Here is a 19,894-nt window from a genome sequence, read left to right on the forward strand (position 1 = left end):
TGACTAGGATTGCATAGGATTGCTCTCTAAGTGCTTCGCAGGGCTGGTTTACAGTTTTGGTCAGGGGTACAGAAACTCAGGTCTGCGGTCCAAATCTGGCCAGCCTTTGATCCCAGTCTGCCCCTTTGGGATTCCCCAGATAGGGTGACCATATGGAAAGGAGGACAGGGCTCCTGTATCTTTAACAGTCTTATTGAAAGGGGAATTTCAGCAGGTGTCATTTGTATACATACAGCACCTGGTGAAATCCCCTCACAGAAGAGGGCAGTTAAAGCTGCCCTCTTTTGTATCTGGTCACTCTAGTATAGCTTTAACTGTTGTGATGAGGAGAGGATTTCACCAGGTGCTGCATGTATACAAATGACACCTTCTGAAATTCCCCTTTCAAAACGGCTGTTAAAGGTACAGGAGCCCTGTCCTCCTTTCCATATGGCCACCCTGGATACTGATGTCCTCTTTCCCTAGCCCCTCTCTCGTTCCCCTGACCTCTGATCATTTTGTGGTCTCCTGGGTTTTACGCAGTCTTTTCCCCATTCTAAAGAGTCCCAACCATGCGGCCCCAAGAGCTTTGCCAGCCCATGGGCTGGAAGATGTTCAACACCCATGCTTTAGGAAGCTGGCTTTGGTTGGATTCTGTTTGAAATGGCAACAGTGGTTTGAACAAAGCAAGCCCTAAATGAATACAAGAACTCTCCATGGACTTGGCTCATGTGAGGAGGCCGGACTTAATTAGCCATTCCTCTGTAGAGACAGTATCGTCCCCTAAGTGCCATAGAAACCTGAACTTACATAAAATTTAAGACTGACAGTTTATTAGTTCCAGCTGAAAGTTTACTTCGTAATTAAGAAAGTGCTTCAGTTGCTTTTTCTAATTAAATCAACAGTAATTTGTCTGTCACGCTTGAAATGCCTGGGACTATTTTTGGACTTCTCATTGGTAATGCAGGGGCAATAAAAATAAGCATGGCTGCTTATGCTGGGAAGTTTAAATGCCTCTCTAATCCCATGTTTTCATTCTCACAGTCTTTGCAATTATACATGATCATTCAATTCGCCTCTTGTTCTTCAAGCCTATTGTGCTAGCCACTGCAAGCAATTTCTTATAGGACATATTTTCAAGAGTATCAGAAGCAGTAATAAGTAGGTACGAAATGCATGAGTTTTGACTTGTTGGAAGTGATCCCACAATCCATAAATACCTATGCATTACGTTTTAAGAAAACAACAGCAGAAGAGATACCATGTGTTCTTCTATATGTACATCCTGTTTTTCCTCCATACTTTATTCTTCTTTGCAGCTGGTCCATCTCACACTACAGTCCCCAGTCCATAGTCATTAACATCTAAAACAAACCCAAAATTCTTTTTTAATATGACATGGTATGAGCTAGCTGCATGGTGGTGTGTGTTGCCCTTTGCACAAATGGGTCAACAAACCAGCTTTATGAAGGGTATCCTTCACTCACTGAATGACACTTTCATCCTAAAAGTAGTGGCACAGAGGTCTCATTTCCACATTTTTCTCCTCTGCTAGATCTCCTCACATCAACGGCAGCCTGTGGAATATGTGAGCTGGTGATATGAGTGACCCAAAGAGCGAGCCGAAGGGTGAGCCAAAGGGTGAGGTGAAGGGCGAGTCAAAGGGGGAACTTAAGAGGGACAGCCAAAGGGAGCATCAAAAGAGCGACTCAAAGGTTGACCATAAAGGTGACCAAAAGACAGAACAAAAGACTGAGCAAAAGGCTGGAACAAAGAAAGACCTCAGTTATGAACAAATTAAAGCCAGGGCACCAAACATTTTGACTGAGATGGTCCGGATGCTTATCACATGGCAGAAAATGGGCTTCCACGTGCCGCGAGGTGTCAAGAACATCTTTGAGTTTACATGGGATGAGCTCATGGTGTCATTGCCAAGGAAATCTTTCACTGGTTTATATTGTCCCTTTGTCAAATTCTCGTCTTTTGAGGAGGCTGACACCTCTTCCCCTGCTGCCTCAAGAGCCCCAAAGGCAGGTGTTACGATCTCAACAGTAAAGCCTAATTACATGACCCCTTCGTCGGACAATCAACAGATGCTTCTCAAGTTCCAAAAACGGTCTGTCCACCTACTGACGGAACTCCTGAAGATGAAGATGAAGATACTGATCGACGCAGTTGCTGGTGAGATCACCTGTGATAGCTTCCTTATAAGTACATATGGAATTTTGTAATCTCTGGAAATCCTGAGCCTATTCAGACGAAAGGGTTTATTTTCCATGGGTATTATGAAGTTGCCAAGGGCAGAAGGCGTTACATGTCTGCAATGTGCATGCAAGCAGAGCCACTGCTCAATGCAATCTGGGACCCTGAACATGCAAGGTTCCTGATGGAGTTGAGCATTGCCTACACAAAGTATGAGTGTTGGCACATTGTGAAGGTACAATAGAAGAAGTGTACAGCATGGGCAAATCCTGCCACCTTCTGCTGTATGTGCTCTCATTTTAGGTGCAAAAGATAACCTTCAAACAAGTCACTATTTGAAGAAACTGGGTCAGGTTGGGCTAGAATGTAAAGTGGGAATGTTTTTCATGAATTCTGTGTAATGTTTAGGGGGAAGCTCAAAAGATTGTAAAAGTGATCATTCTTCCAGGAATTTGGGTTTACCAGCTAACAATGATGAGAGCGCATAAGATGGAGCTCCCATGGCATCACATTTAGGGATGTGCCGGCATTGCCTGGCAGTCAAGACAGCAGCTGGGCTAAACTACCTTGGCACCAATTCAGAGCAAGGGCAATGTGATAAAGGAAGTATGGCCCTCACTATGAATTGGCTTCATTTGCCTTCTCAGAAAGTTCATTATATAGTCAACAGCATCATGCTCACTATGAGATCCCTGATTGAGTAACATAATTCAGAGAAGGAAAAGCAGCTTTAACAAAAGCAGTGTGGAAGCAGCAATAGCAGCTCCAAGGGGAAATACTGGCAGAGTTAGAGAGATTTTTCAGGAAACACATCCCCTTGCTTCTCTGAAATCACATCTATCACCCACATATAAATGCATCAGTTCTGAACAGTTATAGAAGAAGCCTCTACTTTTTCTTGTTTCTAATATAGAACCTTGTTTATTCCAAAGTTGAACAGGATATGCTCCATGAGGCTTTTTCAGGGCTGATTTCATGATCATAACCTACAGGGAGTAGGAACTTCTAGAAGATGAATTCTTCTGCTGACAAATTCTGAGGTGGCAGAAGAAGGAAGGAAGGCAGGCAAGCTAGTTTTCTTCTTTCTCCTTCCTTCCTTCAAAGCAAGCTTCCAGCCAAGGGCTTGCATCAAGGGTAGGCATGATTGGGTAGCTGCTGAGGGCCCACAACCCACCTGTGTGCTACTGTCAAGGGGCTCCTGCTCTTCCCCTTTGCAGCTTCCTTGTTCACCCTACTCTTACTCTGGCCGTGTGAAGGAGGAGGAGCAGAGATGCCACTGCCTATTTGCTCACTGGCTCTCTGCCCGGCAAGCAAGCAGGTGATATGGGGAGGAAGAGGAACTGCGGCAGCTGGCAATCATGCTAATAAGAAAGTAAACTCACGGAGGGAGGCTCCCCACTGTCTAGCCCAAGGGCCCTCCAAAGCCAGGATCCGGCACTACATCTAGACCTTATGACTTCCAAGGCAGACTTGAAAGTAGAAGGGCATTGCCTGGAGCATGTTAGCAAGTGCAAATGGAAGAATGATTTCTCCTGAAGCCAGAGGGTAGGCTTTATTGTGCAGTGTAGCTCCTGACCCTCTTACCTGACCAGTAGGAGCATAATAAATTGTGTGTGTGGACGCATGACCTCTACTCATGTGGGTCCTATGGGGCTTAAAAAGAATAAAACATGCAAAGATATAACTTCAACAAATATGCCTTTAGCTATTGGGCGGTTTAGAAATGCAATGAATAATTAAATAAATAAATAAATAAATAAGCATTACATTACACAAACATGCAACAATTTTCCAGTACAAATAATTATAACAATTATTCCTTCTGAGTCTAAACAAAAATATGGATTTCTTCCACGCAACCTTTCAGTAGGCCAGTCCCAAAGTGTCTTTGGTTTCTCAAGATGCTGGATATTCCATTAGTCCTTTTTGTAGATTCCTTAACTTTAATTCACAGGGCAATCCCCAATTGCTAACTCAAATGCTGTTGCTCAAGGTATTATCTTTTATGCAAGGTGGTAAGAGCCCATAATCATACATCAGTCTTCTAACATTCAGTTTCCCAGCAGAACAAACTGACTCCTGTTGTTGCTGTTTAGGGAGACCATATGGAAAGGAGAGCAGGGCTCCTGTATCTTTAGCAGTTGTATAGGAAAGGGAATTTCAGCAGGTGTCATTTGTATGTATGCAGCCCCTGGTGAAATTCCCTTTTTATCACAACAGTTAAAGCTGCAGGAGCCCTACCCTCTTTTGTATCTGGTCAAGCTAGGCAGGGCTCCTGCAGCTTTAACTGTTGTGATGAAGAGAGGATTTCACCAGGGACTGCATGCATACAAATGACACCTGCTGAAATTCCCTTTTCTATACAACTGCTAAAGACACAGAAGCCCTGTCCTCCTTTTCATATGGCACCCGAACTGGAACATACCGCATTTTGTTTTTAACCTCAGTGTTTCTTTTTCAGGCCCTAGTACTGAAGATACTGCAAGGCGGTTTCTGGAACGTGGTCTACTGCTAAGTCCTAAAAGCAAGGAAGAGGCAAATATATTAATGGCAAGAGAACCAAGGAGGAAAGGTCAGGGAAGAAACGGTGTCACCATGGGCTTGGACCCCAGATGCTCTATGCCTACACCTCTTGATATTAGACTTGGCTACGATGGTGATAATTTTTATGGACACACAGGAGGAAGAGGGATCATGTAGTCTTAGAATGCCCTCTCTCCCTTCCTCCAACAGTTGATGAGTGGCATTGCGGCATTGGCTCCGAATCAGTTCCCACATTTTTGGGAGTGCCTCTGCAGGTGCTGGGCCCAATCCCTACAAATTAGTTGTTTTGGTCTACAACATGCCCTAGGCAGTAGAACCATTATAGTTTTATGTTTAGATAGATTTGTAGGCCAGAACATCTGTACGATCACCTCTGATGTAAGAGCCAAAGTAGGGATGGGAGAACCAGCAATTTTCAAGCTTGTTAAAATTCTCCCAAATCACTTCAAAGCTCATTTTGGCTCTTTCCCATTTTTGTTTTTGACCTGTTTTTCAGCTCGTTTGAATGGGCAAAGTGTGCATTTTGAATGAAACAAGTCTGGTTTTCTATGCATGTTTTTCAGAAGTGTGTACTTTCCTCCCATTGACTAAGGCATGAAAATGCTTTTTTCTTTTAAGTATTTGAATTTTAAAGTGTGTGTGTGTGTGTGTGTGTGTGTGTTTTAAAAAACAACCAACCAAACAAGCCTATTTTTCAAACCTGAATGCCAATTCAGGAATTTGCGAGCCTGTCTCGGCAAAAAGCACCCCTGCTCGCGCTCACAGTCAGGATGGCAAATTGGACATCTTTGCATGATTTGGGATTGGAAAGCAAATTCTTGTACTACATCCCTACTGAAAACAGTGTGGAAAACATTCAGTAAGCACTTGGCTCCCTCTTCTGGCCACACAGATGTTGGTTAGCTTCTTTGTAATGCTCCCACTAAGCTGCTATGCTCAGGACTCACTGGGCTGAAGCACTGGGGCTTTTTTTAATTACCAAGGACATTGACATCCCTCAGGTGGACTCTCTGTTCCCTCCAAGCTTAACTGTAACCCTCACAGTAGCTGGCAATGGGGTCGGGGATTTCCTCAGCAACAGTACATGGATCCCTGTTGTACTGCAGAGTATTTTGCGGGCCTTGGTCTTTGAGTGGGCAGTTAAGTTCCATGAACTTTTCAAAAGACTGGGGAAGATGAAAAGTGCCAGAACTTGTTTTCTTCTTGATGCGGATAGACACAGCTCTCTGCCGTTTTGGGCTGTTGTTGCCTCTGAGGCAGTTTACTTCCTAGTCTCCATAATTCCCTCACTGTCTTCTAACCCCCAGCTTCTTCTTTATTGCAACAGGACGTTGTATGATACCAACAGTTCCAGCGATTCCTATTTCTTCCACCACCCAGCTTATACAGCAAATGTCCATTTCCTGTCTTTGCTTTTCGTTGGCGTTCAAAGATAGCAAGCTGCAAAAGGGCTCAGGTAAATGATTCAGGGAGAAATACTCCCTGGGGAGTCTATTTTACCTCATAGCTGAAGCTGGGGGACCATTTTAAGGTTCCAGGTTTGACCTTTGTAAGGGGAGGGCATGATGAGAGATTCCCAGCAAAAGTCCAAATGCCTGATATTGTATATATCCAAGACTGAGCACTAAGAATCACTTTTCGCAGTGAATGAATGAAGGTCTGATGTGGCGGGGGGAGGAAGCAGGGGTCAGCATGCACAGAGACATCAAGGGCATTGCTGACACCCACCACCAGTCCTTACACACTTCATTTACTTATGAGTTCAGGCTGAGGACCTGAATAGGGCTATGGGCACCAATGCATGTTATGACAACTGTCTTAAGTGGAAGGATTGTTTTCATGGCGAGACTCAAGCCCTTCTCCTGATGTGTATGTGTGCGGGGGTGGGTGGGTGGGATATGGGTTCTCCATTTAGGTCTCCCACCCACTGGACTGTGGGGATGGGTGCATGCTCTGGAACATTAGTCCGTTCCTTTGGTGTCTGGCTGTCTGGCAAAAGGAGGCTTGCTAGCATGCTGCCAGGGTATCCTAAATCCTGCCCAAGGGGTGGTCTAGCATTTATGGCTGCTGTGTCTGTTGCCATGCTGTAGTTCATGAATATTCTATGGGGTTTGTGCAAGGAGAGGTGTTGTAGTCTCTCCATGGTTGCCTCGTTGTGTGTTGCATGCAGGAAGTGGGTGGCTACTGGATCGAATGGTGTCGTGGGGTTGATCTACCACCCCATCTTCATGTGTTCATTGGTGCCTTCTGTAAATGGGTAAAATGGGGCAATGATTGCGGCACAATGTTGTGAATAGTGAGTGGCGGCAAAGTTTCCATGCACACTGTGGGAGTCCTTATTATGGTTTTGCTACATTATCTTTTGTTTCTATTGGTATTTTCTTTTCTTTTTTGGCATTGTTACGCTTGGCCACTAGAGGTGCACAGGATCTTGACTACACTAGGTCAGTGTAACCATGGTGCACTGGTTGCTAGTGTAGCAGGACCATAGGGCCGGGCTACCCACAGGGTTATTTTCCCAAGAGGCCAAATTGAAAAAAAAGAATTTTATTTATTTAAGTGTCCCAAATTGTGGCAATACAAAATACGTAAAAACGTTACCAACCATATCTTTTAAAATATAATCTGAATCAACTATTGGTTTTTAATTGTTGGATTTAATTTTTAGACTGGATTAGTGTTGCATTATGGAGATATATTTTTTTAGAAGTGCAAATGTTAAGTGTTACTTTCAAAAAGCTACTAAAATGTGGTTTGCACAAACAGCCCACAAAGATATCTAAAAAATAATCTGGGACCAAATGGTTGGTATCAACAGAACCTATCCATAGAAAAAGCTTCTGTCAGCGTTATGGGGAGAGGGCCATTCACTCTCCATCCTGCAGCCCTTTGCACTCTCTCAGAATTTATTCCAGAGGGGGTTTACTCTGGAACAAATTTTGGGGCAGTGATGGGGCAGATGCAGCAGGGAGGAGAGGAGGGAGAAAGACCTGTTGTGTGACCGGAAGTCCATTTGCACATGATTGAATTTTATCCAATATAATATTTGGCCTGAACTAAGCAAAAAGGCCAGTTTTTGTCACTGAGGGAGGACACTAAAAGCTGTCAGCACTGTTATTAGGATTTCTTCTTTAGAATCCCTTACACCTTTCCTGTTATGGGACAGGCTTGATAGAAAAAGTAGCAAAATAGTCCCTGGTTTTATTGAGAGAGCTATAGAGCGACTTTGGGAGAACTACTTTGCCTAATCTTTACTTCCAAATACATGCTTGCTGCAGGTATTCTTAAAACGAAAGGCGCTGGTGCATCTGAGAAAGATGCAAGTATCGATGAAAGACTTGACCCATGTCCTGAAGCCAGGGCGAAGCTCCGAGCAATTTGCCGACTTATGTAAGCATCTTCAAACCTTTAGGATAGAAGACACCTCTTATGCCTAACAGGTCGTTTTAATACACTGACTGGGTTCACACAACACGCTAACCCATGCTGGTTTATTTTCTGGAACTACTCATGATGGTATGTTGTCTGTGGAATCCCCCCCTCCCACAAGCTCCGTGGGTTATTTCCCACAAACCTATGGTGGTTTAGTGTGTTGTCTGTAAGGCCAGCGTGGTTTACAGAAATCGCCTATAGGGTTGCTCAACAAAAGCAGCTAAAAATGCTGCCGCCTCTCTGCTCCCCTCAAGCAATCTCTATTCCTGCTGCAAGGAAGCTGGGATACTTGCCGGGCTAGGTGGGAGAACTACAGCAGGAGGGGGAGGGGTGAAATAAACTACTCTGTGTAGCTTGTTTGCCTGATCATCTGACAGGAATGCAGTAGGTTGTTTGCCTAACCACATACCCAGCATAGCTGGCCACCCATCATGGGTTAGCATGATATCTGATCCCAGCCCCAGAAAGTTCACTGCGCTGCCTCATGGCATGATTACAAGGAGATGGCTTATATCAAGTCAGAACTTAGGTCCTTCTAGTCCTGTATTTTGTTCTCTGTTTGACAGGGCCGAAGCACATTTTTTTTTCAGGACCTGGTACAATCTTGCAATGCAGGTCCCCTCGTGTACACATACCATATTCCATCCCACTCATACAATCTCATGAGGGAAAAGTTTCTACTTGAATTCTGAAATTACATTTTCTAAATTTCTGAAATTAGACCTTGGCCCATGCCATGCCCCATAAACACCTGCTGTCCTTGCTACTTTTGTTTAACATAATATCCAGTTTTTCAAAGCTTCCTATTATTTTAACTTTTGGGTTGCTCCTAACAGAAGTCTTATCCTGAAGTTGTTTTGATTCCTTTTTCCCTAAAAGGCTGCAAAGATTTTATACCTAGGCCAATATTCATTTTAAAGCTTTATTTTTCTGACCTTCTGCATTGCAAAATCATGACTTACCTCCTCAAAGTCAATTTCTCTTTCAGGTTCAGACTCAATAGACAAAATAGCCCAGTGGCTTAATTGTTCTTCTCCTCTGTGTGTCTATGTGTGCATTGCACATATGGGAACTAGACATTTCCTTACATATAGGGCTGTGTACAGCCTCCCCACAATTTGCCTTGGAGGCTGAGTCGGAGCTTCCAAATTAGCCCTGATTTGACTTGGGTCACCTGGGAACTGCCTCAGCCCACTTCGGATTTGGTTCTAAGGTACGATGTTCCAAATCTGAAGCAGGCTGGCTGCTGCAGTTTCCTGGGTCTAATGCTGACCGGGAGTCCGTAGGACTCCCCTCCCCTCCTGCTTGCTCCAGAACCCGTAGTTTACAACAGCAGATCTATGGCATGCAGAGCAACTCTCCTGGAGGATGAGCGGCTGGCTAGTGTGAATGGAGGCTTCAGATAAATTCCATGCATGGGCAGGCAGGGGGCAGCAGCTGGCCATTGGGCCTAATTGGCCTGAAGCAGTTTGGCTGCTTTGGGTGAAGGTAGCCCAATATGGTCCCTAACTGGATTTGGGTTGAGGTGGGCCAAATTGGCCCACTTTGACTCATATTTAGGGTTTGGGTCGAGGTGGTCACACCCCTATTTACATATATGCCATGCCTGTCAATCTTATGAGCTCCTGCTGTACCTGAGAACAATGTCCCATCAGCTGCTCCTCCCTCTTGCCGATACATAAAGAACTCTGGGATTGGTTACATATCTACATGGAAATAAGTTCCATAAATATGCTCAGGCATGACTTACAATTTAGCCTCAATTAACCCTTGTAATAGGGTCCTGGTAAAGTGAACCCTTCAATTCTCCACATGCTTGGGTCCTGTTGATAGGTAGTAGTTCTCCATAGTCACAGCCATGGGTCTTTCCTCCCCCTGCAACCTTATAGGGATTAAACATGGGATCTTACTTTTCCACCTTTTCAGACCCAGCATGGCAACCATTAACCTAAATATGCATTTGGGACCCACTTTTTTTGTTGTTTATTTATTTATTTATTTTTGTAAATTTGTATGGTGGCAATGCCACTGTTGTGACCCACCTTAGGTCAGCCCATGTGACCCAGTAGCTGGTCCTCCTGACCGACCAGTCGAAGACCAATGCTGTACCCGGACTTGTTAACAAGTTGTAAACTTGCCTCTTGTCCTAAGGCAGGGTTAGGGAATCTTTTCCACCCACATGGTGTGGTGATAGCCACTAACTTGGATGGCTTCAAAAGGACATTGGATAAATTCAGGAAGGGAAGATTGTCAATGGCTATTGGCCATTATGGCTAGATAGAGCCTCCAGATTCAAAGGCAGCATGTCACTGAATCCCAGGCGCTGGGAGCAACAGTGAGAAAGATGTGTTGCCTTCAAGTCCGTCATGGGGGCATCCCAGATGCATGTGGTTGTCCATTTTGGGAAAAAGAATGGTCACCTAGGTGGAAAGACCTTTGGGATGATGGTGATTATAAGTGCAGGAATCCCATATTACTTTTATGTTTTACCCATGGTTGGAAGACTTGAAGGGCTGTGAAGACACATCTTTTTAATTTAGCCTTTCAAATTATCTAGCTGTTTTAAGGCACAATCCTATGCATGTTTAAAGAGAAAAAAGGCCTACAACTCCCAACGTGCCCCAGCCTTTTTTCTGTCTAAACAGGCATAAGATTGCACCCTTAATGTTTTACTGATTTTGGTGTGTGTGTTTTAAATTGTATTAAGGTTTTGTTGTTTTCAATTGTTCTATACTGCTCTGATGGCTTTTTACTAAATAAAGCAATATAAAAAAGTTAATCATGAATAATAAATAAAGGTAAGCAACAAAAAACCAACTGTAAAATAGCAAATTTATTTATTTATTTATTTTAGCTAAAGCTCTCTGGGCAGTTCACAACATTTAAACCATAAAATATAACATGATAAAATACAAGTTTAAAAATACAATATAAAATCAAAAAACTAAAAAAAACCTAGCAGCGGAGCAAAGATTTAAAACAGAAACTGAAAGTCTAAAGTGCCTGAAACAATAAGGTCTTCACCTGACACCAAAAAGAGCACAATGCAGGTGCCAGGTTCTACCTTCAGGATGCCACAGTAGAAAAGGGCTCCTGGAGAAGGATTGCTGAAGGTGACCTTAGGGTTCAGGAAGGTATATAGGGGAAGAGGTGGTCCTTCAGATAACCTTGCCCCAAGCCAATTTGAATGTTTCTACTGGCACTTTGAATTTGAATTGCAGCATCGTAAAGGAAAAAGAAGTTTTCTTCCTGGGGCCAATTACAGCTCCTGGAAGGATGGATGGGATTGTCATTGGGACATGGCAGAGGGAGAGAAGGACTACTCCTCTCCTCCTGAATTGTGGTCCTAATCCTGATCATGCCCCCTAGCAATGGGGCAGAGCTCATTAGAAGAGCACCTGCTTTGTGGGCAGAAGGTCCCCGGTTCAGTCCCTGGCATCTCCAGGTAGGGAGACTGGCCGATGAGACCACATTACGCCAGTCCAGGTCCGGGCCCGATTCAAAGTGCTGGTATTAACATTTAAAGCCCTAAACTGCTTGGGGCCAGGTTATCTGAAGGAATGCCTCCTCCCATATGTACCTGCCCGGACCCTAAGGTCATCCTCAGGGGTCCTTCTCCGTGAGCCCCTGCCAAAGGAAGTGAGGCAGGTGGCTACCAGGAGAAGGGCCTTCTCTGCTGTGGCACCCTGGCTGTGGAATGAGCGCCCTAAGGATTTCGCCTGGCATCTACACTATATTCTTTCAGATGCCAGGTTTAGACCTTTTTATTCTCTCAGCATTTTAACAATCTATAAATACATTTTAACATGGTGTTTTAAATTTGTAATTTTGCATTGCTGCTGTTTTTATCTGTTTGAGCTTTTATATTGTATTTTATATTATGGTTTTATACTGTTGTTTTATACTTTGAATGGTTTTAATTTTTGTGAACCGCCCAGAGAGCTCCGGCTATTACATAGAAATGTAATAAATAAATAAATAAATAAATAAATAAATAAATAAATAAATAATAAGAATCCTGCCTGAAACCTTGGAGAGTCACTGCCAGCCAGTGCAGACAATATTGAGCTAGACGGACTGATGTTCTGACTTGATACATAAAGCAGCTTCCTAGGTCCCCCATCCCACCCCCGGGCATCCCTGCCCCTTGGATGCTCTTTAGACTTTAATTGAATTCATGCAATTGTTGTCTCTTCCTTCAACACTATGCTAGACTATCTTTCCCAAGTGGCGGGCATGTCTGTGCTAATCAACTCTTACGTTTCAGCCCCTTTCATTTCTGTTGCCTGTATAACTAGCTACTCGCTGGGCCCCATCCATTCGCTTTCTGGCAGCTGGAGCTCAAGAACTGTTTTAAAACATGCCCCCAACTTCCTGAGAGTGGCATCCAATGACCTGACCCACCAAAGTTCATGAGACAATGTCATTGTGTCTGTTCCTTTTAGGGAGGAAGAGAGGGCTGCAGCCGTATCCAAGGGCCATACGAGACCCTTAACCCTGAGAAATTATGTACTTATCCATAAGTCACCATCTCAAGCCTTGAAACGAGCTTCGCTCTCCCAAGTAGCCACCTATATCAGACGTATGAAAGGGAAGAAGTTCTACTTTAGCTTTCCTGATGGGACATCCTTCATATAGTATCCTTTGTTTTTTTGGAAAACAAAGGGGTGGGCAATTGGAGCATGTACGAAAACAAACAAAGCTGCTAGAAAGGTGCAACATTTAGGGTTGGGGTCTCCAACATGATGCCTGTGGCCACCAGTGTGCCCACGGACACCTCTCTTGGTGACCACAAGGCTCCTTGCCCCTCCTTTTATTTTATCTCTTAAGATGTTTTAAATTGCATGTTCTTTAAACTGGGAGGCTGACTTGCTGCAAGGCAAAGTGCTGACCTCCAGTGTCATATTTATATTTATTTATTTATTTATTTATTGCATTTATATCCTGCCTTTTTTCCTCCAAGGAACCCAAGGCGGCATACATAATCCTCCTCCTCCGCTCCACTTTATCCGCACAACAACAATCCCGTGAGGTTGGTTGGGATGAGAGTCTGTGACTGGCCCAGAGTCACCCAATGAGCTTCCATGGCTGAGTGGGGACTAGAACCCGGATCTCCCAACTCCCAGTCCAGCACTTTAGCCACTACACCACACTGGCTTCAAAAGAGTGGTCATGAGTTTTGTAGCTCCAATCCCACCTCTGCCTTGTACATAGGTTCTTGGGCACATTATGTTTCTTTTAGTCTCACCAGTTTGGCTTCAGGGAAATGAGTGTTCTGCCCATGGCAGACATTTAACAAATGGACAAAATGTCCCCTTGGCAGCCATTTTGTGAGAGCACCCATGACTCTCAAAGTTCTAAATGTGCCCACTGACCCCAAAAGATTCGGGACTTCTGGTTTAGGGAATATGGTCAACTGTTGTTCCATCTGATACAGGAATGGAGAATCTGTACACTCCAGATGTTGTTGAATTACAGCTCCCATCATCTGTGACCACTGCCCATGCTGGAGTTGATGGAAGCTGAAGTCCAACCACACTTGAAGGGCCACATTTTCCCACCCTTGCTCTATGGCATGAGATCCCTCTTAGTCCAGCTGCTAAACTTGGTGTGGTTTTTGGCTCAGCAGTCTACAGACATGTGAGGGCTGGGCTAGTCAAACGCTCAAAACAGATCAGTATGTATTTCTCCCCTTGCTCTGGCATAGGGGGCCAACCATGTCCACTCTCCTGGGGTGGAATGATTTTTTTTTTAAAAAAAAATAAAACTACCTATTTCTCGGTGTCTCCATGCATAGGCTGGAAGAGTCTTGGGAGACTCTGGTAGTCTCATGCTATTTGTACTGGGGCAGTTTTCATAAAATCATCCTTTCTTGCTGTGACTGCCTCTCCTAATCTGCCTGATTTAGTGAAGAAGGGGAGGGGGACTTCTGAAATTCTCCTTATCCAAATGTTGACCCAGATCTCAAATCAGCTGGCCCTATTTCCCAAGTGGAACCAACGCATTAGGAACCTTTCATTGGTCCATTTATAAAATGTCCACGTTTTGTAGAGTGCTGTTCAATGACGGCGTGCTGCAGATTTCCATTCATGTACATTTCCCCTCTGCTCCTGTGTTGCTGAGAAATATCTCTGGCCTGGATCTAGACTTGCCTGAAGTGGAACTCCATTAATTGGATGTTCCCATTGGGGAGAGGCAATTTTCAGGGATTTCTCCAGTTTGGGGAAGGAAAGTCAGAACTTCTGCTTCCAGACAAGTTTGTTGTGGTGGTGGTGGTGGTGGTGGTGCAATCGCCCTGGCTCATTCACAGAATTTTAGGAGCAGTTCAGATGATGACATCTTCCATTTGTAGCCCCACCACCACTTGCATCATTTTTTTTTACTGAAAGGTGGCATGGAAATAAAGTGTACCATACCATACCATACCATACCATACCATACCATACCATACCATACCATACCAATGTATAGTTAGGCCCTAAGGGGCAGGTCAGAAAAAATAAAGTGGGAGGTGAGTGAACACCCCTCCACCCCCACATTTCTGTAATTCAAGCACCAGGTTGAGGAAGGCTAGAGCAAACGATTCAAATCCTTTGCTTTGTTCCTCCCTCCCTCTCTTTCTCTCTCCCCCCTTCTTAACTTCCTTGACAGCCACTTGGCTGTGGATCATTTGGAGATGTTTCACAGAAGCACATGCTCCGTTTGATCTTTCCACTGAGCTGGGAATTAAGAATGAAGGGCTTTTGCAGCACGATTTCATATCACTTCTGCAGTTCAAATGACTCCATTTGTCAGTCTCTGCTTTCTAACACGGTGTGTTAAACACAAAGGCCTCATTTCAAGACCTTTACAATCCCCTCTTTCTAGCTCATCACTTTGGCTAATAGATTCATTTGCTGTGGTGGCACTTATGAAGATGTCAGGGAAATAATCTCTCAAAGGGGGCGGGAGTCTTGGCTGCTTCACAGACAGAGCCACCTTATGCTCCCCTCGCACAATCTATTCAGTAGGGCTATGCACAACACCTACCCACCCCAATTCATTTTGGAGGCTGATTCAGAGCTTCCAAATTGGCCCTGATCCAACTTGGGCTGCTTTGGGCCTAGGCTAACCCGCTTTGGATGCAGATCCGAAGCAACATCCAGACACCGGACACGTGAGTGGATGTCTGCTCATGCAAGAGGTCTTTCCCCTGCTACTCCCCAAATCTGGAAGATCCTTCAAACCTCCAGGGAAGATCTGAGGGGCTGCTAGTAGGAAGGTGAAGCTATTCTGCTAGTGGCATCCACTCTGCTGGTGGCCAGACACAGAGGGATACGACTCCATGTCTGCTACTCTGTCTGCATTTGGAAAGGCTAATGCAGAGTTCCCATCCGGACACGCTCATGGGCAACTCCCATGATGGCCACGCTGGTTGGGAATTATGGGAGTTGCAAATCAACATATTTGGAAGGTGTAAGGTTGGGCTAATGTGTACTTCATAGTTTCCCACAAGCCGTGAGATTCCAAACAAGTGATTCTACCCACCCTGTCCAAGGCATTCTGAAGTGGTACAGTCCAGTGAGAAGAATCAACTTGGGATGATACATCTGAAAGACCATGCATGTGCTAGTTTTATTATTATTATTTCATCTTATACCCCACCAATGTATAGAATACCCTAGTATTCATGGTCCACCTCCTGCTGAGCATTCAAACAGGAATCCACCAGGCAAGTCACCCATGTTCTCCAATATTTGTGGCTTAAAGCTTGTTTCGTGTAATTATCACTTCCATGTTACGTTGTTGGGCTGGGATTGGTGAGCGCAGCACTCCTGTATTTCTCAGGAAATCTTAGCATCTGAAGCAGCAGCCCAAGAGAGCATGAATGATCATGCTCCCCCTGATGAATAACTAGATAAATACCCTTTTTATGATGTGATGTTACTTGACCTATGTCAAAGTTACCTATCAGGAAGTATTGCGGTGTGCCAGTTTCCCATATGCTGCATAGGAAAAACAGTCACCCTTCTGTTTCAGGATGCTCCAAATCAAACACTTCTGGGTACATTTATATCACAGGGCCAGTCGTATGTACGGTACTCCTTTAAAGCCAGGTAAGCAGCACTGATTGATCCTCAGTTTTGGGGAGTTGGTTTGGGAGAAAATGCAACAGCTGAGTGTCCACTGAATTCTGAAGAGATGCCTGAATTACTAAACAAGGAGAGATGACAATTGTAGTGAGAGAACAGCACCATTAAAACAGTCATTAATGGTTCTGTTAATGTTTGTATCAAATTAGACCAATCCTGGCACCAACCAGGCGTGCTCTGGAAGAGGACTGTATGATCATGCAGAGCAGTTTTATCCAACCTCTGTCCTTCAGATTTGTTGAACTACAACCCCCATCATGCCTATCAATAATGGAAGTTGTAGTCCAACACATCTGGTGGGCACCATGTTGGGGAGGGCTGATATTGAGTTTCTTATGATAACTTATTTATTTAATTTATTATTTATTTATTGCATTTCTATACCGCCCAATAGTTGGAGCTCTCTGGGCGGTTCACAAAAGTTAAAACGAACAGACACAAATCAAAGTATAAAACAAACAACAGTATAAAAACACAATATAAAAATACTATATAAAAGCACAACCAGGGTAAAACCGAGCACCAATGCAGAGATTTATACAGATTAAAAATACAGATTTAAAACAGCAAGGTTAAAAGACTATGATAAACTGTTAAAATACTGGGAGAATAAGGTCTTCACCTGACGTCGAAAAGAGTATAACGTAGGTGCCAGGCAAACCTCTCTAGGGAGCTCATTCCACACTGGGGTGCCACAGCAGAGAAGGCCCTCCTCCTGGTAGCCACCTGCCTCACTTCCTTTGGCAGGGACTCACAGAGAAGGACCCCTGGAGATGATCTTAGGGTCTGGGCATATGGGAGGAGGCGTTCCTTCAGATAACCTGGCCCTAAGCTGTTTAGGGCTTTGAATGTTAATACCAGCACTTTGAATCAGGCCTGGACCTGGGCTGGCAGCCAGTGAAGCTGGGAAAAGACTGGCATAATGTGATCTCATTGGCCAGTCCTGTTAATAATCCAGCTCCTCTGTTTTGTAACAGCTGAAGTTTCCAGACCATTTTCAAAGGCAGCCCCATGTATAACGCATTGCAGTAATCTTGACGAGAGGTTATCAGAGCATCAATAACTGTAGCTAGGCGATCTCTGTCCAGATAAGGGTGCAGTTGGTATATCAGCCTAAGCTGATAAAAGGTGCTCTTTGCCATTGAGTCCACCTGTGCCTTAAGTTACAGTTCTGGATCCAGGAGCACCCCTAAACTACAAACCCATCCCCTTCCAGAACAGGGTAGACAAAGTAAAAGCCCCCTTTTCATCAGGTCACTTCAGATACAGGTCCTCAAAATCTAAAGAAGACCAAATTTCAGATAGCGCCAATACTGGAATCCAGGACCAAAGATTATGGAACTGCTGAACTAACCAATCCCACTTGATGCTGTGCCTTCTCAAACCCTGAAGGAGCAAGCATTATCCTTTCTTCATCCCCACAGGAGCTTCCCCCTTTTAGGGGTCTCTCTCTACCCATCTTACACATGGACCCCCTACTACCTCTTCATGAGATTTCCCAGATGCTCTTTATTCCCCAGGAACATAAGAAAAGTTGTGCTAGTTCAAACCAAAGGTCTGTCTCAGGCAACATCCTGTCTTTCCCACAGTGGTCAACCAATGCCCCATTGCGCGGTCCACAAGCAGGACATGAGTGCAGTTGCAGCCTCCCGCTCATGTTCCTCAGCAACTGGTGCATATAGGTATACTGCCCCTGATACTGGAGGTAATATATATCACGACTTACAGCCATGGAGATCCTTGAATTTGCTGAATCTTCTTTTAAAAGCCACCACTGCATCTTGTGGTAGTAAGTTCCATCCTTTAACTATGTACTGTGTAAGGAAGTACCTCCTTTTATCTGTTCTGAACCTCCCACCATTCAGCTTCATTGGGTTCAAGAATTATGAGAAAGGGAAGAAAAAAAAATATCCCATGAAACTAGTTCAGCCCTAAGCCCTTTATGGCTCTAGAACTGTGTTGTGCCCATCCTCATACAACCCCGTTCCCAAATGCTTATCTCTCCAATGACATTTTTCTCCCTGAGTAACGCCATGCGGCATAACCATTAGTTACACCCAGTGGGGTTAAGCTTTTAACATCTACCATTAACATCTTCCTATCTCACATGCTTTAAAGACTGAGAATTGGGATAATTAATTGTCTCACATATAAAAAGAATGATGGATGGTAATCATAACAATAAAATGGCCTGCCACGGCAGAATAAAGATCCAGACAACTTGATTTTAAAAGTCGACTGTAAATGATAAGCCACATTTGTTTTAATTGGGGTTACAGCCCCTGGCTTCTCTATCCATGTCACCGGCTAGTTATGTGACCTTGGACAGATCTCTTAGCTCTTCTGTGTTTCCTGTTTATTCATCTGTAAAACTGAGATAATACCTCTCTCACATAATACCTAAGAGGGCCAGGAGTGGAATGAGCTTCCTAGAGAGGTTCACCTGGCACCTACGTTATACGCTTTTAGACGCCAGATGAAACCTTTTTATTTTCTTAGTATTTTAACAGTCCATCAACTTTATTTTAACTTTGAAGTTTTAAATTTGTATTTTAAATCTGTATTAATTTCTGCATTGCTGCTCGGTTTTATCCTGTTTGTGTTTTTATATTGCATTTTATACTATGCTTTTATACTGTTTGTTTTATATTTTGAATGGTTTTCATGGTTTTAATTTTTGTAAACCGCCCAGAGAGCTTCGGCTATTAGGCGGTATAAAAATGAAATAAATAAATAAACAAATAAAATGTTTCCTCCCTCTCCCAGTTCCACAATAGCACTGCTGATGGATAATGAAGGAGGAAGTATTATAGACAAATATGGTTATTTAACCCACCAATGGAGCTGGTATTCGAAAAACCAGGTTCTACAGTCAATAGAATTTCAGGTATGGAAATGACCTCATGCTTATTATTATCCTACAGAAAAGCTACAAATATTTTACTTTTTTAGAACAAATGTGTTGGCTTCAATTCTACAATTGTCTCCAAATGTGTGTTCTTCTGGCTTAGGGATATGATGGATGGAGAGACTGCACCATGGTCGGTCTGTGCTACTTTCCATTGTTACATTCTAACCCAGGGTCGGGAAGCTCAGGCCCATGGACCAAATCTGGCCCTCCAAGATTCTCCAAATTGCTCCGCTCCCTTTCCCTGACCACCGATCATTTGGTGGTTTTCCAGCTTAGACTTTCATGCAACAGCTATTTACATAACAAAAAACTCAGTGAATGTGAATTACACTGAGGGCTCTACCCTTTGAGAGGGTTTTAGCCTTAAAGGTAGATGGAGAAGGTCCTGCCCTTAAAGGTAAAAGTTCTACCAGTAAAGCAGGGGTGAGGAACCTCAGGCCTGCCTGGGGTCTCCATCTGGCCCTCTGATGCTCCACAGTTGGCCATGCCCACTTTCCCCAGCTCTACACCTTTTGCCCTGATTGTTTGGTGGCTTCCTGGCTTTTGTGCAGTTTTCCCCCATTCTAAAAGGTTGAAAGGCTTCCCCTAAGGCTTAATTACTGAGAGCATGAGCTTTAAGCTATAATATGCTGGTATTTTTGTCCACGCCCCTTTTGCCTTTGGTTCCAATGCATTTGCCTTTGGTCCTGCCCCT

The 19,894-nt window shown here is 44.0% G+C and overlaps 1 protein-coding gene across 1 annotated transcript in view; it reads left to right on the forward strand.

The window, feature by feature from the left end:
- The first annotated feature begins 1,580 nt into the window (after nt 1–1,580).
- C3H3orf20 (chromosome 3 C3orf20 homolog) overlaps nt 1,581–19,894 on the forward strand; it is a 43,532-nt gene continuing 25,218 nt past the window's right edge. The window contains exons 1-7 of the mRNA XM_063121615.1: nt 1,581–2,160; nt 4,643–4,753; nt 6,053–6,181; nt 8,022–8,115; nt 12,603–12,794; nt 16,101–16,253; nt 19,056–19,176. Of these exons, the coding sequence (XP_062977685.1) occupies nt 1,581–2,160; nt 4,643–4,753; nt 6,053–6,181; nt 8,022–8,115; nt 12,603–12,794; nt 16,101–16,253; nt 19,056–19,176 (1,380 nt within the window). The remainder of the gene's footprint in view (nt 2,161–4,642; nt 4,754–6,052; nt 6,182–8,021; nt 8,116–12,602; nt 12,795–16,100; nt 16,254–19,055; nt 19,177–19,894) is intronic.

This window comes from Elgaria multicarinata, chromosome 3 (assembly GCF_023053635.1).
Source record: "Elgaria multicarinata webbii isolate HBS135686 ecotype San Diego chromosome 3, rElgMul1.1.pri, whole genome shotgun sequence".
NCBI classification, from domain to species: domain Eukaryota; kingdom Metazoa; phylum Chordata; class Lepidosauria; order Squamata; family Anguidae; genus Elgaria; species Elgaria multicarinata.